Here is a 26,309-nt window from a genome sequence, read left to right as displayed (position 1 = left end):
GCCTCTGTGGGATGAGGCTGGAGGCACGGAGCTTGGGCAGGAGTTGCCGGAGACCGCTCCTTCATCTGGCTGAGAGGCCCTGGGGTCGGCTCCGGGCAGTCACACCTCACAGGGCTGGCCGCGGGTACCTGGGGGCCCCAAGGTCACCAGCACGTTGGCTGGCGTGGTCATGGGCTCTTCTTCCTGGGTTCCTGGGATCCCCTGTCCAGGCGGTGGTGGCGTTGGTCTTTCTGTGGCATCTCCTGTAGGTGCGGAAAGAGAAGGGTGAGCAGCTGGGCACAGCCCCTTGGCCTCCGGCCTTCCCACGGAGGGCAGCACTCCCTCTGGAGATACTGGCAGCGGCTCTTCTCTTCTCCCTGCAGCTCCAGCTCCAGGGGTGGAGCCTACGGCGGTCACCCCTCCTGCCTCCTGAGACTTGGCCTGGCCCCAGAAGAGTCAGAGAACCTGAGAGTTCATCGGGTCTTAGAGCTCATCCAGTCTCACGCTCCCCTCACCGGCGAGGAGATTGGAGCTCGCAGAAATGGCCACGTGTCTAAGGCTACCTAGCTTCCTGGACACAGAAGAGCCAAAGCTGGGCCTTCTGGATCCCACTTCAGCATTCTTCTTCTTCTGTTTGCGAAGTGCTTAACAGTTTCCAGAGCTCTGCCATGATCATCAACATCTCATCTGCCTCGGGAGGTGGCAGGGCGGGTCTTAGTGTCCATTTCATAGCAGAGAAAGCAGAAGCCCAGCTTTCTGACTTCAGAACAGTGCCCAGTCCCCACCCCAGTGACCACCAAGCTGGGCTCTGCAGAGCCCTAATTGTTCCCAAGGAAAGACAGGCCGCAGGGGGAAGAGCTCTGAGAACCCGACCAGCCCTCCTTTCAGCCAGGACTTCCTCCTGGGTCTCCTGTATGTGCCACGTGGCCCATGGAACGCAGAAAAAATGCCGTGGTAGGGAAACTTGCAAAGCACCTTGTGTATCACTGGCCTAACCAGCTTAGGTGCATGGAGCTCTCAGAAGAGCATTCACAGGTCACATCGTCATCCATGACCTCATTTGACTGGAGCCCCATGTAACAGCTCATGCGTACTAACACCACTGCTAGATGAAGGCCTCTCCTTCCCCCCCTTCTCTGCTAGCAGGGGAAGCGACTCACCTGGGACCCAGGCAGGTACTTGGGTAACTCTGGCTATGACCTGCACAGAAACAAGAGAATGTTTCTCTTGGTTCCTCTGTTACCCCCATGACACACTTCCTTCTACCAGGCTCCCCATCCAACTGACTCCCTCACTCCCTCACTCACTCACTCACTCACTCACTTTTTCATTCATTCCCAGAGTTGGTAAGTTCTTAATACAGGCTGTTTTAGGCACATTGTGTCTCCATCTAATTAATCTCAGCTATCCTATGATAGCAGGTTGGAATGATTTGGTCTGGGAAGATGGCACGTGGTTCTCCAGAAAGGGAAGCAGCTCATTAGGAAAACAGTATTTGGGGACAGTCAGGTATGCAGGCTGGAGGGGCAGGGGACAGGTGAGGGGTTGGCAGGCTGGCGAGGGAAGAAGCAGATTCACTTTCCTGGAATGTTTTTCTGGGGAAGTGGTTTGAGGCCACCCACAGCTCTGCCTCTACTTCCCCGTGAGCCGCCACAGAGGAGGCCTTGAGGTTTAAGCAAACCAAGCTCAGAAACCGCTGAATTTGAAATCAATCTAGAACCAGTTCCAGACCTCATCTGCTTGAGTAACAACCAAAACATGGCACATTTCTACTTCCTTTCTGAAGGGGGCCGCCGACCATCCCAAACAAGAAAGCTTAGACGCTACTTGATAAACAGTAGCTGCTGTTATTACTTCCTTTAGAATAAAACCGGGTCCCTAGATCAACCCTCCCACTTCAGCATCTCTCCAAGTAAAATCCTACATATACTCCATCCTTCTCCCTTTCCTCCCTCACAGGACGCCGTGCTGCAGCCTCGGTGGCTACGGGTCCCCCTCTGTGCCATGCCTGCCCAGCTCTCCGGTGGGAGCACTCACTCACCTGGCCAGCACGAGAGTCACCTGGGAAGGAAAGGCGAGAGCGTGAGCTCGGGGAGGGCAGCCTGGCTGCCTTATCCCCTCCACCCAGGGCCAGGGCTGGTTCAGTCTGTGACCTTCTGACCTTGTCAGCAGGGGAGAGACCTTGGACTCTTCTTGCCTGCCTCTGCCCGCCACCACCCCTCCATGGAGACTGGTCACCACAGATCCGAGGCTCTGCCTACAAGGCGTGTCCCCGATCTGCTTTCCTCTAAGGTCTCTCTTGACAGGAGTCCCACCCCGCCTGAGTCAGTCCACCCCATGGGTCCCAGCTGTAACCTCCTCCTTGCACGGCCACCTTCTCCCTCCCCAGCCTCCCAGTCACACCAGTTCACTCCACCCTTTGCCTGGGCTGCAGGCCAGGGGAACAGTTCTAGGAAGGAGAGGAGCTGCTCCTGGCTTGGCCAGTGCCCAGGTCCCATGACAACTACGGCTGTCCTGACTTCCCTGTCTGTCTGTTCCAGGTTCCCGGAGCAGCTCTGGACGTCGCACTGTTCTCCTGGTCCTACCACGTCCTTGGCCCCCTGCGCTCTGTGTGTCCAGCAACTTGGGCATGTCTTCTGCGTGGTTCCCCAGGAGCACCTGCTGAGGTGCCTCAAGCCCGGTCTCCCCACAGCCCCATGCCTCCAGGGCCTAAGTGAGCTGAGCTGGAGCTAGTGCTCTGACTCTGAGGCCAGGACTGGGGATCAGGGGCACCCAGGATCCACCTGCCAGCTCTTCAGGCCTCGCAGCAGAGACCAGCCTCAGACCTGGGGGTGAAGAGGCCTGACCAGCTGGGGTGGGGGCTGCTGTTGACCTCTCCCACCTGCATCAGCAGCTCCCTGGGATGTGGGCCCCTCTGGACCCCATATGGGAGAGGAAGGGCATGAGGTGTTCTCATCATGCCAGGCTGGGAGAGCAGGTTCCCAGGACTGGGTGCTGCTGCTCCAAACTCCCTTTCCCAAGGCTCCGGAGAGGAGGCACTGTGTCCAGGATAAACTCTCAGTGGCTCTTTGAGGTGTTTTAACCCAAGGGGGAAGGGGAAACCCCCAGGAACCTCCCCCAGCCCAGATACCCTTGTCAGGGATGGTCTCGGCCTCCAGCCAGGTGCTGGTGACCTCCCGGAGTGGCTGCCTCTCCACAGGCCTGGGCAGGGTCCCGTCGTGCTTCGGCCCTCGCTCCCTTGAGGGCCTGGCCAGTTCCTCCTCCTCGGCTTTCCTCACGGTCAGGCGGATGTCTGAGCTCGAGTAGGTATAGCCGTGGCCGGCAGGGCAGATCTCCCTGAAGGACTCTGCATGTCAGCAGTCAGAGGGCACGCTGAGGGATGCTGTTCCTGCAGGAACCCAGGGCCCTCCCTGCCCTCCCTTTGGGCGACTAGGCTCCTGCGGCAGCAGGGATGGAGGGACCCCAGGCTGAGTTAAGGAGTTGAGGCGGAAGGAAGACTAGAGTCTTTTGGCTTGAGGTTGGGTCCAGGTGGGGTAAAAGGACCACTGGCTCAGAGCAAGCCCCGTGGGGTTCAGAGCTGAGCCGGGGACCAAGGGTTACCTGTGCCAGGCTGGGGGCATTTCTCGCACTTGCTGCCCCATGCTTTGCCTACTCGGCTGCAGCAGCATATCTGCTTGGTGATCCTCTGGCTCAGAGGCAGGGTGCAGGTGCCGGGCCCCAGGGACCTGTAGCACAGGCCCTGCTGCATGGAGACAGCCTTGTCCGCTGCAACAGACACAGCAGGTGCGGATGGGCAGCTGGCCAGGGGGCGGGGAAAGCGCAGCAGAGAGGGCAGAGGATGGAGGAGTGGCCAGTTGCGTGCACTCAGATTGGCCTGGCCTGTGTCACAGCCTGGGAGTGTGGGGCCCTGAAAATGCTCACAAGAACCTTAGGAGGAATAGCTGTAGTGGGGTGCTTCAGCACCTCCTCACATTGCTTGTTGGAGGGGACCCCTGACTCCCACCCACATGGAGAACCTGGCAGCAGGAAGTGGGGATGCGCCTACTTGTCTCCAGGTGCTGCGTTCCAAGTGATTCCCAAAGCCCAGCACGGGCCTGGGGCTGAGTGGGGAGCAGTGGGCTCTGAGGGCCAGTCTCCTCAGAGAGACGAGGCAAGGTGAGAACCAAAGGCCTGATGGGGAGCTTTCAGGACAGGGACTCTGTCACCTTTGTAACCCAGGCACCCTGCGCAGTGTCAGGAGCAGGCAGATGCTCAGGACATGCTGATTGGGCTGATGGATGGCTAGATCCATGAATCAAAATCCGTGGACCACAGTGAGTGTGAGCTAGGCTGGGTTTCGAAAACAACAGTGCCTCCCCCATTGTCCCCTTGCTTGTACTTCGATAGTGAATATTACGGATTCCTCAGCAGAAGATGAGAAGGTTGTGCCTCATGGGAAGAGCCTGAGATCTTTAGAGGGCCGGACAAGGGGACAAAGGGTGGGGTGAAGGGGGCCACACTCAACGCCAAGGAACCGATGACTCTGGGGAGCCCTGGTCAGGACTCAGCAGCCCAAGTTCAACTCCCTGCTCCTCCGTGAGCAACATGACCTCCTGGGCCTTGTCTCCTTCCCGTGTGAAATAAGGGAGGTGATGATAATCCCATGGGTGGTGAGTGCCTGTCCCTCGTGTTCTGGTGACAGCATCCTGTTTTCCTGGGGGACCCACCCCTCCCCCTAGTCTTGGCCCCCACTTCCTGGTTGAAGGAGTGCAGTCCGTGTCCCTGGTCATGGTGACTGAATCAGGGATGGGCACTGGATAAGTAGGCCCAGCGATGATAATCAACTTTGGGACTTTTCCTAGATTATTAAAGAGATGACTTTTATTTTCTCTTTTTCTTTCTTTCTTTCTTCCTTCCTTTCTTTCTTTTCTTTCTTTCTTTTCTTTTCTTTTTTTTTTTTGAGTTTGGAAGGCTGGGGGGATGTAGGCCTGAAGTGTCTGGTAGGTGCCTTTGAAGGAACAAGAAATCAACCCCGAGGAAAGAGCACAAGAGACCCCCTAATGACAGCGTGGGTGCCTGGATCCAGCCAAGCCTGAGGCACGCCTACCTCTAGGCCTCCTAGGTGTGTGGACCAGAGAATGATTTTTGCTTATGGTGGTTTAAGTTGGGCTTCTGTCGCTTGTAACCCAAAGACACCTGAAGAAATCACCTTCTTCACAGTGATGTACGAGGATGGGCCTTGTGAGAAGTCAGGCGCTATACGTAGGTCAGTTATCAGTCGGCCCATGAGCCTGGGTCTCCAGGTTCGATCTCTGCCCCTGCCCCCACCAAAAACCAGCAACCAAATGAACAAAAAACAATCCCTGCCTCCAGCAGCCACTTCCCTCTGGGATACTGTAGGGAAGGCTTGGTCCCTTGGAGCCCTGGGGTATGGTGACACAGCTGGGTGGAACAGGAGGCTTGCCCCAGCCCAGGGGGCCCACAAAGCTGTTCTCCTAGCCCTGGTCAGGTGACAGGAAGGAGGGCAAAGCTCAGAAACTTAGTGCCTCCCCCACTCTCCTTCCCCCTCCCAGGAAATGAATCAGCAGAGGAGGCTGGAGGGGGTGATGCTAAGGAGGGAGAGGAAGAAAAGGGCCATCCCTGTTCCCCTCCGCATGCAGGGCCTCTTTCTGGCACTAATAAACAGTCGCCTCAGACATCAAATACACCTGCCTAATAAAGGAAGCTGAAGTGGGGGTGGGGTCGGGAGAAGGAAGAGCCGGATGCCGCTCGAGGCCTTGGTCACAGTCTCTGTCACCATGACGTCTTCCTGAGAGTAGCCCGGCACGTTTCCCCACTCTGGGCCCCCTCACTCTCTGGGTGTCCTGTCTTAAGGCTTTCACTGTCTCCTCTCTCCAAGACACACTCGGGGTGGAGTCCTCCCTTCACACGGGTGCTCCCTCTGAGCGGCGCTGGTGTGACGTTCACCCTGTGGCTTCCTCAGACCCAGAGCCTTGCGGTTTGCAGACTGAGGGCTTGGCCAGCCCCAGGGAACTCTGCTGAGCAGGGTGGCCGACGGGATCTGGGCTGTCCCTTGGCAGAGGCCAGTCAGGACTGGTTTTATTCAGCTCTGGTCAGACCTCCCTGCCCCAGGAAAGTCCCGTCTGGGCCGTGGCGTCAGCTCTGCCATCGGAGGGGGCTGTCAGCCTGGGCCTCTCCCCACTGGAACCCAGAGAAGTCACAGGAAACAGCTGCCCCGGTGTGCACGCACACACAGACACGATGCTAATGCGACTTGTGGCACGTATGTGTTCACGAATACAGAGACACACTCAGAACCAGGAGCAGCTGCAGGGTTATGGGAAGGTCCCGGGGGTGGGCAGCAGCGGCATTCAGGCCACACACAGCCCCTTTCGGAAAGGCCTGCGCTAATAGACCAGGCGACTAAATGCAGGCGCTGGAAAGAGGCAGCCACCGTGCAGCCAGATGTGAGAGCAGAGGCAACACATATCCCCCCACAGTAAATGAGGTCACAGCGGGGACAGAAACGATTAGCGAGAAAACAGTAGAAAATCCCAAACTGCGAAGTCCCAAATGAAATGCCGAAAGCCTGCAGTGAAGTAACAGCTGTCTCCGTCCCAGCAGGATGGGACAGATCCATTTTTGTATATTGGGCCCAGTTCCAGGCTGATGGAGCCGGGGGGAAATTTCCACTCTGGGCCCGGCCCGTGGACGGTGAGGGTCCCATCTTGCCTCCCAGCATCCCCGACCCCTGTTCCCCGCCAGCACTCACACACACAGCGGCTCCTAGACGGATCTAGCATGAGGCCGGGCCTGCAGGTGCACAGGTAGCTGCCCCTGGTGTTCACGCACTCCGAGTCCCTGCACAGGCCCAGCGTCAGGCACTCGTTGATATCTGCGGATGGAAGAGAGGACCATGTGCCCGCCCCTCGGAGGCCTGACGAAGGGGCAGGGCTGGGGCTGAGACAGATCTTCAAACACTTCCTCCAAGTAAAAGGCCAACAGTAAACGAGCTGCCCTCTCCTAAGTCTGTCCCTCTCCCTTTGCCTCAATTTCCTCATCTGTGAAATGGGGATAAGAGTAACTACCACGTTGTCTTGAATTAGAGGATAAAACAAGATAAAAATGGCAAATCACTTGGTCCTGTAACTGGTAATAATAATCATAATATTAAGAGCTAATGGGTATTGAGTGCCTACTGCATGTGATACCTCATTTCATTTTCATAAATGAAATTTTTCAAATTATGAAATAAAAATTTTTCCTAATTTTATCAAGTAGGCCCACATGTCCTCATTTTATAGGGAAACTGAGGCTCTGGGAGTAACTTGCCCAAAGTCACTAAGCTAGTAAGTGACACGCTTGGATGCAAACAGGGGCAGCAGACAAGGAGATAGTTGGGGCTGGAGGGTGGAGAAAGGGCTTCCCAGTCCCTCCTGTTCTGCTTCCCTTGGGAGACCCTGAGCATCTCCGCAGGACCCAAGTGCACGCAGGCTGTACTCCAGCCGGCTCGAACTCCTCCTTCGGGTATGCTCTTCCCAGTGCCTGCCGTGCCCGCATCCCTGGAGCTGGCCAACTCTCCACTTTCTTCAAGTCTAGGCCAGGTATCCTTCAGTCTGGGAAGGGCCCCGCCATGCGATCCCATAGCACCCGGTGCTTCTTTCTGTTGAGAGCCCGTCTCTCATCGTGCGTAATTGTGTAGGCACCTGTCTTCACCCGGGGCCGCAGCCAGGTCTTAGCCTCCCTGTGTACTAGCACCGGCACAATGTATGCAGCTCAGGGCCACGCCCCAAAATTATCCCACGGGAGCAGGAGAGGAGGATGGAGAGGGAGGGAGATGGCACACAAGGGTGCAGAGGTGGGCGGGTCCCTTTGCAGACAGGAGACTACAGCCACAGACATGGGGAGGGGGAGGGCCTCGGGGGAGGGCCCCGCGGCATCCTGTGCGTTGGGGGCCCCGGGGACGGAGGGCAGAGCTCATGTGGGGTTCTGGGAATAACTTTAACCTCATGGGCTGGGAAGCCTGCCAGGAGGAGAGGCCACTGGAGACAGTGTCGATATGAACAGCCTTCCTGCACCCTCCAAGGGCAAAACTACAGACATTGCTCCACATCCACTGTCCACCAGGCCCTCAGCCCACTGCCCCTGGGGGAGGCGGACCCCAGGCTGCGCTGGGTCTCATGTCAGCCCTTCTGCCTGGTCTGAGCACCTTTTCTTATCCACAGGCCAGAAATCCCCTCTGGGGTCTGGCACCCCACAGGCCGGCAGCCCAGTCACCCTGGGGCCTCCTCAGACTTCGCTGCCCTGAAGAAGCCTCTAGGGGGAAGGTACCTAGAGGGCCAGTGGGTCAATCCTTTGTCTCTCATCCAGCTCCACCCAAAGTAGCCATAGAGACAGCAGGACGTCCAGTTCTCAGAGCTTTCCAAGGGGGAAGCTGCCTTCATTCCCCACGGACCTTGGTCAGCCCCAGAAGCCTCTCACGGGCCGAAGGGCTCTGCTCGCATCATACCTACCAGCAGGCCCATAGCCGCCAGGGGCTCCTCACTCAGAGCCTGAGCTGTGGGGCAGCAGTTGCTTCCCTCCCCAAAGCCTCCTGGACCCTCAGCCATCCTGGTCCCATCCTCCGCCCCCACACTGGAATTCTCTGTAGTGACAAAGCCACAGCTGAGCACCACCTCCCACCCTGCTGCCCCCAGGCGCCTCTGGGCCTTGTCCATCTGGCCCAGGCTCTCTAATGCAGAGCACCCTGGGCCGCGGCCGACCTCCCAGAGCCGGTCAGCCAGGCCAGCACGGCCAGGGTTTGTGCTGTATGACCCCCCACTCCTCCACCTGGGCCCTCCTCTCTCCCCTTTCCGGCTGTGGGATGAGGGGCTTGGTTGGAGAAAGTCCACAGAGGTCCCCACTAACTCAGGCTGACACATCTCCCACCCTGGGGTCCGAAGTTCTCCCATTCCAGGGAGATGAGCCCAGGCAGTGAGTGGCTGTGTGGAGAACGCGGTGGCACCCTCAGACAGGGCACCACACGTTCCTGGAGAGGCACCTGGCCCAGGTCCGGGAGGGGTGGGTGGAGATGGGGAGGAGGGGCTGGGATCAGCTGCAGGTCCTTCCTCCGCGCGCTCTATCCCTACGCCTGGCTTCCTTAGGCCTCTGGAACCCGCAGCCCCCAGAGCGCCACCAAGCCTGGGCTTAGAGGTGCCCAGTGGAGACCACGCAGGCAGGGTCCACGGGTGATGTAGGGTGGGTGGGGGTGTCCCCACATCATGAGGCCTCTGTCATTTCTCTCCCCCAAGCACAGCCTCGGCCCTGGTCATCCTTACCTTGGCAGTGAGTGAGGTTTAGTCTCTTGTACCCCTGGGGACACTCCAGCTGGCCATTTTCAATCACTGGGGAGGCTGAGGAACGAAGATACGGATGGGTCTCAATGAGGGCCCTTGGGCTCCTCTGTCACCCATGTCAGGAAGTGGGTGCCGTCTGGGTGTCCAGCCCACTCTGTAGCTGTGAGGCCCCATCTCCCAAGCCATCACCTTGGGCTGCTGTGCCTCCCTGGTGGCAGCCCCTTCCTGGGGTTCCACAGGCCACCCTCAGTCCGTCTCGCTCTTAAAAAGTGATATTAAGTGCTATGTATCTTGTATATAATTATAGTATTATATACAGTATATGTTATACTATATTGATGTAACACAATATCGCATATGATTGAACATGTTTTATTACTATTACTTTTTTTTTACCTTTTGTTTTGAAGTAATTATAGATTTGCAGGAAGTTGCAAAAATAAAAATATAGTACCTGAGTATCCATCACCCAGGTTCCCCTAATGGGTACGTCGTACATAACTGCAGTTGTTTTATGGGTTTTAAACATCAAGCTACAACAATTCACCCCCTGGCTTAGTTCCGTCTATTTTGATACTTGGGTTTAATGCTGCTGTGACTGACAAAGTATCCCAGCTGGAGGTGGAAGAAACTCATCAATGATTGCGCTTATAAAACCATGACATTTATTTTTCACTCACATTCACCAACCATGTGATGCTGCTGAAATCTGGCTAGTAAATTTCCATCTTCCCTTAGGGAGGTCAGTTAGCTGTTCTTACAAATTCTAAGTTAGAAAATTCCAGCCTTCAAGTGTGTAAATGGAGATGGATTACAGCATCCCACAATGAGGAAATTATTCTCAGTATTTTGGTACCAATACTTCTCCTGCCTTGATTTCACAACATTCCCCTTTACTTTACAGGGAAAATGAAAAACTATTTATGTTACGTGAAAACAGGGAAAAGTCTACATTACTTTGGAGGGACAGACCGGTATGTCAACCTTATTGAAAAGCTCTAGCAGATCGCATGCCACCGACGGTCACCTGCCATCACAGAAAAAGGAAGCAAATGAGGAACACCCATCTTTTTGCTTTTTAAAAAGGAATAGCTCATCGTTAAGTTTGAAAATTCCTCTGCCAAGAAAGACATAGCCAGCCATTCTCAAAGAGTTCAAGGGACTTTCACAGGCACTATTTCCACACAAAGTTCCATAAAGTTATCATCCTACTCTGAGGGCCTTGTTTTGTAGAGCTAACTGATGATGACTTCCTGCAGCCCTCTGCCAGCCCCGGGCCTCAGCTCCTTTGCGGGCAGCAGCTTGCCTGTGAAGCCCGCGATGAAGGGATTCACACCCAGTGTCCTCCTTCATGCCACCTGACCAGCACAGCGCCAGCAGGTGAACTTCCAGAGTTGGGTGTTTTCTTTTTAATTCAAGAATTCATTTATCATGGAGAATACGTATTCTCTGGTTCAGCTTATCTTTAGTGGCTTACAAAAAAGATAGTTCTTCATATGTCTTAATGCTGAAGTAGATTCTTGCAAATACCAGGAGACATGTGAGAAATAGCTATACTTTCACCCACCTGTACAGCAAGGTTTGAGCGTCTTGGTATTTTTATTTATTTTTTTAAAAATCAAGACAGCTTTGACTCTGTCATTAGCTGCTATCTCAGGCTGCAATATACACTTAAGGCAAAGTTTGTTAGTAATGATAGCAGATGTAAACCACAGTTCAGATGGCCTTTTTGGTCATTTGGATCCTGGGCTCCATTTTGGGTCACATCTGAGGGGTCATCATTATTTTTACCTCGGAATACAGCTGATTCATGGTAGGGGAGAAGTGTCAGCTTTGCATTTGTTAAATAATTACTTACGATTATGTTATTAGCATTATTTTGAACCCTGCTTCTTTGCAGGGATTTTTAAGAGTCGTTTCTCCACTTGGTGAGGCTTTGCTTTAGTTAAAACTAGACAACATAATTGAAATATCTCATAAACCAAGCATTGTCCTGTGCCATGTGTTGTGATGTGCTAAACATGAGAGGTACCACCTTTTCTTGGAACCCCACTCTTCCCTGACACTGTGTGTGCCAACCATGACAGGGGACAGTCTGATATATGGGTCAAGTGAAGACATAAATTAGTAAAGCTTAATTTTTTAAGATTAAAAAGGTGTAAATACAAGTTGTAATACTTGCTCCTGCTACAGAAGGTCTTGCCCAGGGTTTGCATGTTGTTCCACGCTGGGGGCTGGGCTCCAGCACTTGAGCTGCGTGGTTCCCAATGAGGGTGGACGGCAGGTATTACCGCCCCTGATGCCCCCCGGGCACGCCTCTCAAGGGCTCCCATGATGCACAGGCGTTCCCTTGTCATAGCACTTAACGTGACAGGCTGCTTGCCTGCCTATCTCCCCCGTTAAAGCATAAAATCCATGAGGACAAGAACCTTGTCTCTTTTGTTGTTGCTGTCTCTAGAGCCAAACATTGTACATGGAACAGTATAGACACTCAGTCAAAACTGAAAGAATAATGAGAACAAACACTAAAGCAGAACTCCTTATGGTCCAGGCCCTATTATGAAAGCCTTACATATATTAACTTATTTAATCCTCATAACAGCCCTTAGAGGTACTTACTAATGTTATCTCCATTTTACAGTTGAGCAAACTGAAGCACAGATGGGTTAGGAAACATGCCCAAAGTCACCCAGCAGGTGGTTGGGGCTGGGATTATGATCCCAAGCATCTGCCTCCAGGGAATAAATTCTGAACAACTCCTCTCCACTGCTTCCCAATAAATGAATGACTGGATCCATGGCAGGCTTTAGGAGGTGTCTAGGCTGAGAATTGTAGGGTCGGAGGTCACAGGGAGATACCTGCCAGAAGGAAGCGTATCACCTTTCCAGAAACTCTCCCTCTCTCGTGCCCCACACTCCCACTTCCTGTTTTTCTTACATGGGACCAGGAGGGTGAATGGGAAATAAACAGACAAGGAGCCCTGGCCGGGTGGCTCAGTTGGTTGAAGCGCCATCCCATACACCAAAAGGTTGCGGGTTTGATTCCCAGTCAGAGCACATACCTAGGTTATAGGTCCAATTCCCGATAGGGGCACATAGAGGGAGCAGCCAATGGATGTTCCTCTCTCACGTCGACCTTCTTTCTCTCTCTAAAGTCAATGGGTGTGCCCTCAAGTGAGGATAAAGAAGAGAAAAGAAAAACACAGAAGGATACCCAGGAGGAGGTCAGAAGAACTAAACAGAAACTGGGTACGTGCTCCACAATGTCCATAACCAAAGTGCTGTGCCAAATCGATAGAGAAAATGGTGAAGAACCTGTTCTACCCCTCATGGCAGCTCAGCCACCTCAAGGATCACCTAGTAGAGAGGGGAGGATTTGTGAGATCTGGAGAGAGAGAGATTGGCTGCCAACCCCTGATTTCCATGGGCACTTCAAAGAGACATTGGAAAGGTGCAGGTGACCTTGCAGTTGGGACTCTTAGACCCAAGGAAGCCAAAGCAATGCCTGAGGGTTCAGCTGGGATCAACCTGGACTCCAGGGAGTCTGAACATCACAGAATGCCCGTGACCCATGTAGGGCAGGCATGTGTAAGGAAACCTGGGCCGCGTGGGCCTGGCACTCAGGTCCTCTGGCCCCTGACCCGGGCTCTGTCCATTCGCTGCTGCACCTCAGCCTGGGCACATACCGGAAAGGAAGCAGAGGGCCCTTGGCTGCAGCCCACCCTGCCCTGCTAATTCTCCCCCTCGGCTGCTGAGACTCCCAGGAAGGCCTCACGATGAGCAAACTAATTGCTGGAGACAGTTTTGGCCCTGACTCCATGGCAGAGCTCAGGAAGGAGGAGGTGGAGACATAAGTCTAGCCACATGGCTGTTTATAAGCCAAGCCTGTCTCAGCCTGTGATGACAGATGGCTGCAGCAGGGAGATGTGGAGGGTCCCCTGCCACACACCCCTCTGTCCAGATAGCACACACGCACACTGACACACACGCCGGATGAGGCAGATGAGGCTGAGCTCGATGTGCAGGGGCAAGTGAGCAGCCTGGAGCTGAACCCCAACTGGCAAACCGCAGGCAGGTAGGCTGGAGAGAAACTTCTTCCCAGAGTAGGTCACCGAGCGTGGGTGCTGGGGCAGGCAGACCCGCATCCAATTCCTGGCTCCAGTCTAAAGAGCTGTGGGACCTGGGGCACCTCTCTTGACCTCTTTCAGTCTTATTTTTTTCATCTGTAGAAGTGGGGACAGAAACTGAATTCATGGGTTGTTGTGAGGATTAATGTCACTGAAACAATCAATGCAGACAAGCTAGCGCGATGTCTGCCACGACCTCTAGGTGCTCCCCAAGCCTGCCTGTCTGCCTGCCTTCCTTCCTTCCTTCCTTCCTTCCTTCCTTCCTTCCTTCCTTCCTTCCTTCCACACAATCTCAAGAATAGCAAACTGGTCTGCAGCCCATCATTGGCTGGAGATGTTTGGGCAAACTACTCAACCTCTCTGAGCCTCGTTTTTCCTAGCAATAAAACGGGGGTGACAGTTCCTTCCTGGGAGGGTTACTGTGAACACTGAACAAGCCCGTAGAACTCTTGAGCATGAAGCTTGTCACATGGTGGTAATTATCATAATGTTCATTATTCCAGATTTTCCTCCTTGGTAAAATCCTAATGGATCCTCCCTATATTGTAGAAATTCCAGCCAAAGATGTGCTCTGACTGCTTCCTCAGGGCAGCACTAGAGCCAAAGTGGGCGTCTTAGTCACCACAAACGGTGCAGTGGAGAGAGGTCCAGTCAGACCCGTGGCTCAAACAGGTGCCGTCTGGCCACTCTGTCCCCATCCCTTCCCAGAGTTCTCTAGACCAGAGATGCCACATGTCAGGAACAGCCCGCATGTGTAGGGAGGGTGCTAACATGAGCGCAGACATAATTCCCAGGATGCTTTGAGCCCCTTGGAAGCAGCTCTCAGCACACCCCAAGCCAAAGAAACACTGCTCTATTCAACCCAACAACAGAATTCTGAAAACCCCATTTTTTTAAGGGCAGGGGACTGGGTGTCTCACCCAGAGTCCCAGAGAAGAGGGCCTCCACCCCAGTGCAGCTGTTCCCCAGGAGCTCCAGTGCAGCAGCTGCCAACCGCACAAGTAGCACAGGAAGCAGATGAGAGAGCGGTTAGAGGAGAGGTCTGGGGTTGCGTAGACCTGGATTTCAGGCCCAATTTCCCTATCTGTAAAAGAAAGATAGTAACACCCAGAACTTGTAGAGATATTGTTAGGAAACAATGCAATGAGGAAGCACTTAGCACGGTGACTGGCACTTATGAAATGCTCTGAATACCAATGACAATGATGACAATGTGTTGTTGCTGCGACCTGCCTTATGTGTCTCTGTTCCAACAGGGTCTTCTGCCCAAATCACCTTCACCTACCCACTCTCCAGTGGGGTGGCATCACAGACCTGTGTCTGTCACACTCCTTGTGGGCCCTGACAAAACCAAGCCACACCCAAGCTTTCTTTACATCTTTACATTGAGCCTTTCAAATAAATTTTCAGATATATATCTATATCTATATCTAGCTATCTATCTATCTGTGTGTGTGTGTGTGTGTGTGTGTGTATAAAACCTCTATGCCCTCAAAAATCAATTTCCTTCCCCAGCTCCTCTACAAACCTTCTACTAAGGTAGGCACACTCCTTGGGGCAGGGAGCTCAGTACTTCTGGGCACACCCCATTATATTGCTGGGCAGTTGCAGTTTTTAAAAAATTGAGTCTTGACATGCCTGCTTCTTTATATCCTTAGTTATAGGAGTCCCATTCAGCTAGTCTTCAGATGGTTCTCTAAGGTGATTGTTCTATAATTAGTTGCAATTTTGATGTGGTCGTGGGAGGAGGTGAGCACAGCATTTACTTACTCCGCCATCTTGACCAGAATTCCCAGTTGCATTTTGAATAAGCTGTTCCTTGCACTCAGTTTTGAGTTGAGCTCTGCTTAGCAGAAACAGCCTCGCACCGGCTTTTGCCCCCCGTGAACGTGAACGGCAGGGAACAAGCCTACTCACTTCTCCCTGAGGCAATGCTGTCAGTGCGTCTCAGTTAACTCTTAGGCCTGGGCTGCAGGTTGCCGCCCTGCCTGTCTATTCAATCCCAATCTTCTTCTAAAAAAAGTTTCTTATCCTCACCCAAGGACATTTTTTTCATTGCTTTTAGAAAGAGAGGAAGGGATAAAGAGAAACATCGATGTGAGAGGGATGCATTGATCAGTTTCCTCCCATACGCGCCAGATTGGGGACTGAACCCAGGACCCAGGCATAAATCTTTTCCAGCTGGGAATCGAGCCCACAACCCCTCAGTTACGAGATGATGCTCCAACTGAGCCACACCGGCCAGGGCGCGACACTGGTCTTCTTGAGGGACATTGTCTTTCCTGTACATATAAGTCATGAAATACAACCCTAGGGTGCATCCTCCTTGTCTGTGAAATTATGGTTTAGGGTCCTGATTTTTGTTGTCTTTAGACATGCCCAGGTTTCCCCAGAATAATAACAATGGTCAGCTGAGAATCAGACACGCTGTGGGTTTAAACCCTAGCTTCACTTGTCCTGACTATGTGACCTTGGACCTCAGCCTTCTCTGCACTTAGTTTTCCTCATCTGTCAAAGGGGATAAAGAGCTTTAGCTTGTAGGTGACTTTAACAATTAAATGAAATCATGCAAATTGCAAGCCTAGCATAGTGTAGAAGTTCAGTAACTGGTGGCTATTATTGTTTTTGAGAAGGAAAGCTGCAAAATTCTTTGAAGGGGCAGAGCAAGAATCAGCTCTCCCTGGAGATACAGGGAGGGACTCAGGCTCTGGGGTGAACCTACCCCATGCCAGGCAGATGGAAAGACGACCTCGTGGCAAACAGCTGGAACCCACCAATGCAAACCTCGAGCTGTGTGCCAGCCCCGCCGGCCCCAGCAAAGGGGCCTTGGGGTTGACACAGCCAGTGCCAAGACAGACGGGGCGGTGGCCAACTTTCCAGTCAACCCAGATGTCTGTCTTTCTCAGATGAAAACTCAAAAAATGTGGCTTCGATCAAAGTGGCTTTTGAAAGCCGAGTTCTCTCCAGACTCTGGCCAGGGGACTTCGGAAGTTCTGAGTGGGGACCTCTGATAACTCCCAAGGGGTCAGGAAGGTCAGCCACATCTGTCACTCATTGAAGGGAGAAGGGGGGACCATAGGCTAGCCTAGATAGGTTTAGCCATCTCCCTGAGAAAGAGGGCACTAGGGAATTTTTCTAGAAGAAAAGGGAATTGCTCTGTGCCATTAACTGAGACTTCAAGACAGTCCTCTTCCATGTCAGAAATAGCAGCAGTCTGCAGGGACTTTCTTCAACAGTCCAGCACAGAGCCTCAGAAGCCAAAAGTGAATTAGAGGGAACAAAGAAGTCCCACGGCTCCCTGGCTGCTGTCTGTACTCCTCCTCTCATCCCCGACTCTGCTAGATCACTTCATTGGGAGTGACAAAGTTCTTCCCTAAGGGGGAAAGCCTTATTGTATCAGAGAAATAGAGGCTCAGAGAGGCAAAGCCACCAGGGCTGAGAATGTTCTAGAACCCAGAAGTCTTGCCCACCATTCCCAATCCCACTCTGGCAGCTGGCCTTCCTTTTTCTCACTCTCGCGCAGTAGCTTGCCTGTCCTGCCTCCTTAAAGAAACATCCCTCACCTAGCCCCAGGCTTGGGTGTGGAGCTAGGTGTGTGGCACCCTGTCAACACAAACAAAGCTCCCAGCTCTTGCCCCTTCTCTATACAATGCCCAGCTGCACTTTAATGCGTTCTAAATGTTTATGTTGCCCTGGACTTTGTTATTATGTTCTTTGGTGTGCTAGAATGCCTGACATTCCAGGGTCTGCACCCTGGTGCCCAGCTTGCTGAGTGTGCTGAACACAGTCGGAGTGGGGGTGGGGAGGGAGGTGGCAGGAGGTGATACCTGGGACAGGGAGGGAGTGAGGACTCAGCCTTGGCTGTGCTCCAGGAAATGTTGTTTATTCTCTTGGTCTCACCTCTATATGCAATTTCCTTAGCTTGTTAAGCAATTCCCCATCTCTTTGACACTTTATGCTGATCAATCTTCAGGTCTCTTCCTGAATGTTGCCTCCTCTAAGAAGCTCTCCCTGATTCACCAATTTGAGCTAGAATTTCCTACCCACAGTATATAGATGTTGCGCAGGTTGCACACTGCACAAAATGATCACATTAAGGGGATCCCTGGCATCCTAGATTTGTGTACTTATAAAGACTGTTTTGAACGAATGGAAGGGGGACCTTTCCCTCGTTTCATAGTGTTGCTACAGGACCTGTCAGTGTCCTGGTTCTGCTGTCTGCATCGGGCACTGTCTAGTCACAGCATGGGCACTGATTTACTGATGCCCATTGCCTGTCTGCGTTCCTCTCCTCTACTAGACTGTAAGCTTGGAGACAGGAGGAGAATTCTCCACTATCTGTCCAGGGCACGCACATTAAGGGCACTTTAAGCTTGCTTCATCAATATAAATAGTTGCTGACAGTGGAATGTGGGATACGGAAATCTCAGGGGTCAGCCAGACCAGAAGGAAGGAAAACAAGGAAAAAACAAAAGTGTCAAAACACCTCTGGCCTGCAGGGGGCGATGCTGAGCAGTCTGATGCACTCTTCCCCATGGGGCAGTGGGTCCATTCTCTTTTCCCTTTTTGGAGATATACTTTCTAATAATAATATTAACAACGACCGTTTATGGCCCTAACCCTAAGCACATGCATCATTTCATTTACTCTCCACAGCAGTTCTGCGAGGCTGGCACTATTACCATCTGCATTTTGTAGATCAGAGATGGAACAGAGGTCAGTGGGCAGAGCTGGGACTGGTACCCGGTATGGGCTGGATGTTCAAGTCTGGGATAGCTTAATACAACCCTTTGCTGTTTCACCAAAAATTATATTACACTGTGAAGCCGTCCACTTATTTTTAGTTAGGAAAATATGGTCACTGCTCCAAAGCCGGGTCTGAAGTTAAGAACAGCTCTGCCCCGCCCACCTTTGGGCTCCAGTCCAGGCCCCCCACAAGGCTGACTCACTGAGCCGACTGCTGACAGGCAAAAGAAATACATGGCAGGACCGGGCCCAGGAGTGAGGCCTGGAGAGGGGAAGGCAGGCTGAGCGGACAGAAGCCCTGCTCGTCGCAGCCTTCCAACTGCAAGATCAACACCTATGAGAGGAGCGTTTTGCTCACTCCTGAATTCTCAGTGCTTGGCACACACGAGGTACCCAGTGAGTATTTGCTGAGTGAGTGAATGAATAAATGAATAAATACATGTTAGGTTTTCCCACACTATCCAAAAGAGGGCAGGAAACTGGATTTTCCAAAGTCAATGCTGAAGACATTCTGGGACAGACACCCAGTCCTGATTCAAAGACGAGGCAGAAACAGGAGGTGAGAGAAGACCTGGGGGCCCCTCCAGGGAGAGGATGAAGGAAACAATAAATTACCAAATCAAGACTTCTGGGCCCCTACTACCCAGGCAGGGGGTCTATAGAAAAAGGTGCAGGGCTAGGCGAGGGCCCAACATGGAATGGGATCCCTAAAATCTGAGCAAGAACAACCGGCAAGAGGGAGGAACCTCTCCCAGACAATCAGATGGAGCAGGTAGGCCAGGCTGCACCTGGCAGAGGGTCTGAGCTGCCTGAGTCATCGGGAGCCTTGGCCACTGGCCAGAAGCACCGTCAAAAGCAGATCTGGAAAGGCTGCCGCGTTTCTCAGCACGTTCCACCTGCCTGGCCTCTGAGACCCTGGTGGGAGCGGGGAGGGAGGCAGCAGGGGCCAGGCCCTGGGACAGCTTCCCACACCAGCTTGGACCCCGGCACCCAGCACTCACCTGGTCTGGGTGGGCATGGGGCACACAAGGTCACCCCCCAAAAGGCCCCCACACTGCCACAGCAGTCCTCTTGGGCAGTCAGCTCCAACAGGGGGTTGGCACACTGGAAAAAAGGCCATGGACATGTGTCACCACTTCTTCCCTCCCCTGCTGTGCATAGAGATGTCCCAGGAAAGCCTGAGACAGGAGCTCTCTTCCCTCAGCCAGACCGTAAACTGTAGTGGTGGGGACACACCCCAAGCAAGATAAGGTCTTCTCTGTGCAGGTCTGCAAACTGCCTTCTACTTTGTCCCAGTCCACAGATAGGGGTCCCAAAGGATGGGCTTTTCTCTGTCAAACTCCAGGCCCACTCATGGTGCCAACCTTCCCCGTGGGCATGGCCCAGGCTCAGGGGCACCACAAGCTGAGAGGCCAGCGAAGGCCTGGGGACTCAGAGTCCCTGTCTCCTGGCTACTCCCCACCTCCTCCGGGTCTCTAACCTCAAGAGGGATTTCTAGAAACACCAAACTACAAGCCCAAGAAAAACCATCCTAGGTTTGGCTTAGCCCCTATTCTTAGGTACCTGGACTCAGAAAGCTCCTCTGATTTTCCCTCACTGATAGTTGTTGCTTCCAGCTTGGGGGGGGGGGGTCATCACACTCCCATGACTTCGGGGTTTTACCCGCATTTGCTAATCCCGCATCTCTGTGACCCCAATCTCAGCTGAATATCAAATTTTTTCTCACCAGATCTAATAGCCCCACTGTCCATGCACTCGGGGGTCCTAGACTCAGCTCCAGGAAAGCCCAAGATTTATGGGGGCCGGGGACACTGGTGCCCCTCCGGAGGGGCAGTCTCTTGGGCCCTCTTCTGTGTGCATTGACAGGTACCTAGGGGAGCCCAGGTAGGAGGCTCGGCCTCTCACACTCACTTAATTTTATGTCCTGAGTTTTTCCACCCAGGGAATGGGAGACTCTGCAAGCCCTCACATTCCCTAAGAAGGAGGAGGAGAGAGAGGAGGAGAGACCGAGACGGGGAAGTGCAGCAGGGCAATCACTGTTCCGGAAGCTTCAGGGTTGAGGCGGGAGCTGCTTTCTTACCTGGCCATTCACAGCGCTCAGGTAACACCGGCCCAGTAGTCCCCGAGGCCTGGGTGCTGCCGGGGGCAGTGGTCGGGGGGCCTCTCCAGACCGAGTGGGGATGCTGTTGCTGTCCCGGTGGCCGTGGCCAGGGCTGGCAGGAAGCCGGGGCGAGGGTCTGGTCTCCACGCTGTTCTCCTCCGGGGCCTCCTCCGCCCCGCCCCGCACCCGAGCCACTTGGTGGACCTGCACGGAGGCCTCGGGCGGGTGGTGAATGTGCACCTTCACCAAGGAGGGGTTCACAGAGGCTGGGCACAGGGGCTCGGGTCAGAGTCGCGGAAATGGCCCCACCCTCTGAAGAGTGCCCACCAGCCATGGGCCAGGCAGGCCACTGGCTGTGGGTCGCCCTCAAATTCTCCTTCATTGCTGCACTCTGTACTCAAACCCCCACCCGATTCCCCAGTGAGAACAGGATGCAGCACAATCCCTTTTACTCCTGGCCTTTCCGTGAAGGACTTTCATTATCAGCTTCGAAACTACCTTCCCGATTCCCTTCCCTGTGATCCTGTATGATCCCGAGCTCCAGCGCATTTGAGCCTGCATGGTCTCGCCCCCAGGCCTTGCACAGACCAGTCTCTGCACAGAGGAGCTGCTCCCACTCCTCTCTGCTTAACTAAAGGCTACGCATTGTTTAAGGTCTCTCCGAAGCCCTATCCTCCAGGCAGCCTTCCCTGAACACCCTGGGCTCAGGGGACTCTATCTACTGCCTGACCTCCTATATATATATATATATATATATATATATATATAGATAGATAGATATATAGATAGATATCTATACAACTTTTTATTTGGCACCTAATAATCAAGGCAGGGGAAATGAAGTGTTTTATGATGCCATTCTCTTTCTGGTCCATCCTCCCTCTATTTTCCAACTTTGTGGGTTCTTTGAAGGCAGGACCCTATCCTTCTACCTTTTCGTCTCAGGTATAGCACCAAGTAGGGGGTAAGGGCAAATATATTGCTGAATTCTGATGGAAGGGCAAAGAGAAGTTTAGGGACTAAAACTGAGCCCTGAGGAGGAGGAGGAGGAGGAGGGAGGTTTGACCGTGAAGAAAGGCCTGGAGCTAGCTTGCTGTCCCCTCGACCACAACGCTGGCGCCCAGGTAACCCAGCGGCTCCCCAGCCCCTCACCCCCAGCCCTGTACTCACCCAGCTGGTTGGAGAGCGGCAGGGTGAAGGTGGACTGCCTCAAGGGGCCCTCAGGCAGGGCCCTGTGGTGGGAGCCCCTCTCTGCAAGCTCCCTGTCCGGCTTTGGGGTGGGCAAGTGACAGAACTTCCCGGTGGAGTTGGTGGGGCACCAGCACTCATCCCTGCCGATGCAGCGGCCTCCATTCAGGCAGGGGATCTGGCAGAAATCTATAACATTGACCTCAGGGTGACTGGTAGTGGAAGAACTGAGCAGCACCCACCAGGGCACCAGTGAGTAACAATAGAGAAGAAGGGGGAGCAGGACTCCAAATCTGCATGGCTTAGGAAGCCCAGTGTCGCCTGAAATGCAGGGCTTTTCCAAGAGCCCCAAGAGTGAAGAAGGTAGATAACAATCAGCCCTTGCCTTTTAAAAAGCCCTTTCACGCCTTTCCTCCACCCCACAATAGCCTAGGAGAAGGAGCCAGCCTGGGGACTGTCATCTGAGGGCAGGAGGGACTCACAGATGCGGAAGCCAGACTTGGGGTCATGCCCGTGACCACCCTGGCTGTACAAGGTGGTGGTGTCGCCACGCTCGCAGCTGTTGGCACAGTGCCCATGGGCACACGTCTGCTTGCAGATGGTAGGAGTGAAGACAATCTTGATCTTCTTGATTTTCTCCGTGAGGTTCAGCCCTGCAGAGAGAGGGCTTGGGTCCAGGGGGCAGGGCTGAGAGGCACAGCTGTGACCTCCAGAGGCTGGTTAGAAAGGCCCATGGGACCAGGGGGAATCCATCCCAAGGGCATTTGCTAAGTATCCACTGGATACAAGGTCTCACTGTTGGGGCAGAGTAACACCTTTGAGGAGCTCACAGGCCAGCATTTATTCAGGGACATGAATGTACAGTCAGCTAAGCTCAAGTCTGGGCACATTAACTCTGAACATTCTTGAGTATTAGTTTAGGTTGAACCATTAGAAGTTGCCAGTTTTGAAAGTTAGAATGGTTGAATGTTGATGACATGCCCATATCCAATCCAATATTTCCATTTTACAGGTAAGGAAACAGGCTCAGAGAAGGTTAGGTTGCAAGGGGGGCACCCTGGCTTTGAATGGAAGGGCAGAGAACAGAATGTAGCTCAGACCTACTGGAGTGGAGAGTTTTCCAAGTTGAGGAAGATAAAGCCTGAAAAAATGATTAGAGACAGGTTGGGGTGGGGGACTGGTTTCCAGACCAAGGATCAGTACTTTATATGGTTGGTAGTGGGGAGTCACTGAAAAATTCCAGTATTAGATCAAATAGGAAATGTGGCGGGAAGGGGTGGGGGGACGAGTGCCCCCCCCAGCTGAGTGTGCAGGTGGAGGGGGGCGGGGTGACCAGCGGGGAAGTCGCTGCAGCTGTGTGAGCTGAGGTGGCTTCACTTAAAGGCGGTAGCACCGGAAATTCGGAAATTCGAAGGAGAGGTGCGCATTTGGTGGCGGGGGCAGGGGGGCAGAGAGGGAACCTGGAAGGCAGGGGGGTTGAGGAGGGACAGGGTGGAAAGTCTGCGTGGACCACCCATTCGAGGAGCCTCACTGTGTGGGGAGGAGAGAGGAAGCCAGAGGAAAATGGAGAAATAACTGTGCGGGTGAGAGAGAGCTGTGAAGAAGTCTATGTGCCGCCAAGAAAGGGCTGAGAGAGGGACAGGTTGAAGGGGGAGGACAGAGGGGATGAGGGGAGGGCAGGTGATGGCCTGGCTTTCCAGGGGAATCAAGAAAGGAGGTGTGTGTGCCTTAGACAAGAAGAGGGGCACTGCCTTTTCAAGATGACAAGAAAGGAGGTCATCGATCATAAAAAGGAACGAAGTACTGGCACATGCTACCGCATGGATAAACCTCAAAAACATACCAACTGAAAGAGGCAGACACAAAAGGCCACACAGCGTATGATACCATTTATACGAAATGTCCAGGATATGCAAATCCATAGAGACAGAGAGTAGATCTGTGGGCCCAGGGGCTGGGTGGGGGAGGGGTACGCAGCGACTGCTTAATGGCTGTGAGATTTGTTTGTTTGGGTTTGTTGTTGTTGGTTTTTTTTGTTTTTGTTTTTTTTTTTTTTTAGTAATGACAATGTTCTGGAATTAGATAATAGTGGCAGTTGTGCCAATTTGTGAATATTCCAAAAACCACTTACATGCACACTTTAAGATGTAATGTTATATTATGTGAATTTTACCTCAATTAAAAAAAATTCATTTACTTATTTTGAGAGAGAGGGGAAGCGGAGGAAGGGAATGAGAGAAACATTGATGTGAAAGAGAAACATTGATCGGTTGCCTCTCAAATGCTCCCCGAACGGGGACCAAACGCGCAAACCTGTAACCTTTTGTTTTGCGGGACGACGCTCAACCCACCGGGGCACCCTGGCCAGGGCTTTACCTCAATTTTTAAAATAGAAAAAGAAAGGAAATGAGCCTGGGCATGGGCTGAGGTAAGGGGGCAGTGCGTGCCGCGGTGGGGCAGATGTGCAGGAAGGGAAGAGCTCTCTGGGAGGCAGCAGGCCAGGCCGTGTGCGGAAGGGCTGGGACCTGGGGACGTGGGCGCTATTGGAGTAGCCGCTCTGGAGAATGAGAGAGTGCTCCCCAGCACACGGGAGCATTGTGGAGGCGTGAGTCCACAGAGGCCCAGCCATAGGTGCTAAGGACGCAACCCGTCAGGTTGGGCCAGGGAGGTTCGGGTTTTCAGGAAGGATGAGTTGGAAGGACCAGGGCCAGGGAGGTGAGACTCATAGCTGGATGTGAAGGAAGCGAAGGCAGGATGGGTGGCAGATGGGGCAGAAACGGAACAAAGTCTAAGGGTCTCAAAGGGGCAAAGTCCGATCAGCTGGTTTGGGGCTCCAGGAGCCTGGCACAAAGCAAGCATTGGACAATTGTTTGTTGACTGGCTGAAATGGTGAGGGACAGGTGACAACTCAGCCCTTCAGTGAGGGTAGAGGAGAGAAGCAAGGCAGGGAGGAAAAAAATCAGAGATTTAGATGCCCTGTTCTTCTAGGTCCCCAAGACAGGGCATCCTTACCCCAGGGGGATGACAGGCGGTCTGGATATGTTGCCTGCTGGGCACCATCCCTCTGCTCAAGGCCTGGCCCCATGGGCAGGGCATTGGAAGTCAGCTGGCCATTGGCTGGGGTGGCCGGGTAAAGCCGGACGGTCCGGGACAGACCCACGCGCTGCTGGGAGGGGTGGGTCTGGCTGAGCCCACTCAGGGTCCTGTGGAGACAACCGTGGCACAGGGGTTTAATGCATTGAAGGGCAGTGTCGCTGTTCAGGATGCCCACCCCTGCCTGCACCAAAAGAGTGCTCTCCATTTGGCTGCCTTCTTGTCAGGTCCAAAAAATGAAGGTGCCCTGAACCAGGGGGCTGAGCTAAGGCCAGCCCGCTGGCTCAGCAGGAGTGCTAGTTCTGTGGCATCGCCAGGCTTTGGCTGCATCTTCTGGGCAAGTCACTGTGCCCCTCTGGGCCTCAGGACCCTTGACTGCAAAGTGAAGGTGTTAGACTGGTCCCACGTGGCTCCAACCTTCTGAGTCTTTGGGACTCTTATGGACCAGCCCCTGCCCCCAAACCAAGGCCTGTGCCCACCTTCTGCCACTTCTTAATACAACCCTTCAAACACACTACCTGTGGCATAGGTGCCCAACATGTACTCATTCATAGGTTGATTTTGGGGCAGAGCCTAGAATATCCCTTTCATTTAATTTATTGTAAAAATAATAAAACAATAATATTCAAGGAGAAAAAAATAAATTCATCATCCCCCGATCCAACAGAGCAAATAATTTCGCATATTTCCTTTCAACCTTTGACCAAGTATATGTTCTTAAACTATTGTCATCACAATTCAAATTCTGATTTTTTTAAAACAAAGATTTTATTTATTTATTTTTAAAGAGGGGAAGGTGGGGAGAAAGAGAGGGAGAAAAACATCAATGTGTGGTTGCCTCTTGAGCACCCCCAACCGGGGACCTGGCCTGTAACCCAGGCGTGTGTCCTGACTGGGAATTGAACCGGTGACCCCTTGATTCGCAGTCAGGTTCTCAATCCACTGAGCCACACCAGCAGGGCAAAATTCTGATTTCTCACTTAACATCAGATCATACTTTATACAATTCCATAATTTTCTCATTTATCATCTTAATTCCTATATAATAGTCTATGTGAAGATGAATCACAATTTAGACATTCTCCTGCTGCATATTTAGATTGTTTTAAATTTTTAACTGTGAATATTTTCACTCATATGGCTTTTTCCTTCTGTTAAAATATTCTTTTAGTATAGAGGGAGTCATTATACTCTTTCATTGTACTCAGTATCTTTGAAAAATTCTAATAGTAAACATTTTGAAAGGATTATTATTTTAATATTAATGCCCTGGCCTAGAATGACCTGGCCTTTGAATGTATCAAAGGTTACAAGCATTTATAGCTCTACGTACATGGTGATATATTGCTTTCCAAAAAGAATTACATCAAAATGTTTAAATGTGCCACCCAACAATCTTAGCCTAAAAGCATCTACTCAGGCCTTGGGGGTTCTCCTTCCCCTAGTAGGTCCCACCCCTAACCTCTCCACTGGATTCCTTGTCCAAGTGGGATAGGGTCCTGGGATCCCCCTCCCTCCACCATCTCTACTCCAGTTCTGTTGGCCTTGGGTGCCCCAGCCATGAGCAAGCTCCCTCTTGTTCTTTTGTGGAAGAAGCCAAGCTGGGGGAGATGTCAGAGCCCAGCACCCTGCAGCTCTTCCCCAGTGTTGATGGCCTAGGACTTGGCTCCTGTGAGCCTCAGTGCTGCTCTTCCTTCTAGTGCCACCAGCAGCAAATCCTCATTTTGATGGGACCCAACCACGCCTCGCCCTGCGCTCCAAG

General features: G+C 52.8%; 1 protein-coding gene across 1 annotated transcript in view; it reads right to left on the bottom strand.

Moving 5' to 3' along the window:
- LTBP2 (latent transforming growth factor beta binding protein 2) overlaps positions 1-26,309 on the bottom strand; it is an 87,178-nt gene that overhangs the window by 22,685 nt on the left and 38,184 nt on the right. The window contains exons 5-16 of the mRNA XM_054567274.1: positions 24,467-24,657; positions 21,937-22,107; positions 21,437-21,643; positions 20,246-20,532; positions 19,167-19,269; positions 9,276-9,350; positions 6,731-6,853; positions 3,580-3,744; positions 3,110-3,325; positions 2,021-2,040; positions 1,140-1,179; positions 129-242 (exon numbers count right to left, since the gene is read on the bottom strand). Of these exons, the coding sequence (XP_054423249.1) occupies positions 129-242; positions 1,140-1,179; positions 2,021-2,040; positions 3,110-3,325; positions 3,580-3,744; positions 6,731-6,853; positions 9,276-9,350; positions 19,167-19,269; positions 20,246-20,532; positions 21,437-21,643; positions 21,937-22,107; positions 24,467-24,657 (1,712 nt within the window). The remainder of the gene's footprint in view (positions 1-128; positions 243-1,139; positions 1,180-2,020; positions 2,041-3,109; positions 3,326-3,579; positions 3,745-6,730; positions 6,854-9,275; positions 9,351-19,166; positions 19,270-20,245; positions 20,533-21,436; positions 21,644-21,936; positions 22,108-24,466; positions 24,658-26,309) is intronic.

Source organism: Pteronotus mesoamericanus, unplaced genomic scaffold, assembly GCF_021234165.1.
Source record: "Pteronotus mesoamericanus isolate MK-2021 breed Mesoamerican mustached bat unplaced genomic scaffold, CSHL_Meso_final contig_182, whole genome shotgun sequence".
NCBI lineage: Eukaryota > Metazoa > Chordata > Mammalia > Chiroptera > Mormoopidae > Pteronotus > Pteronotus mesoamericanus.
This window is presented reverse-complemented; position numbering and strand designations above follow the sequence as displayed.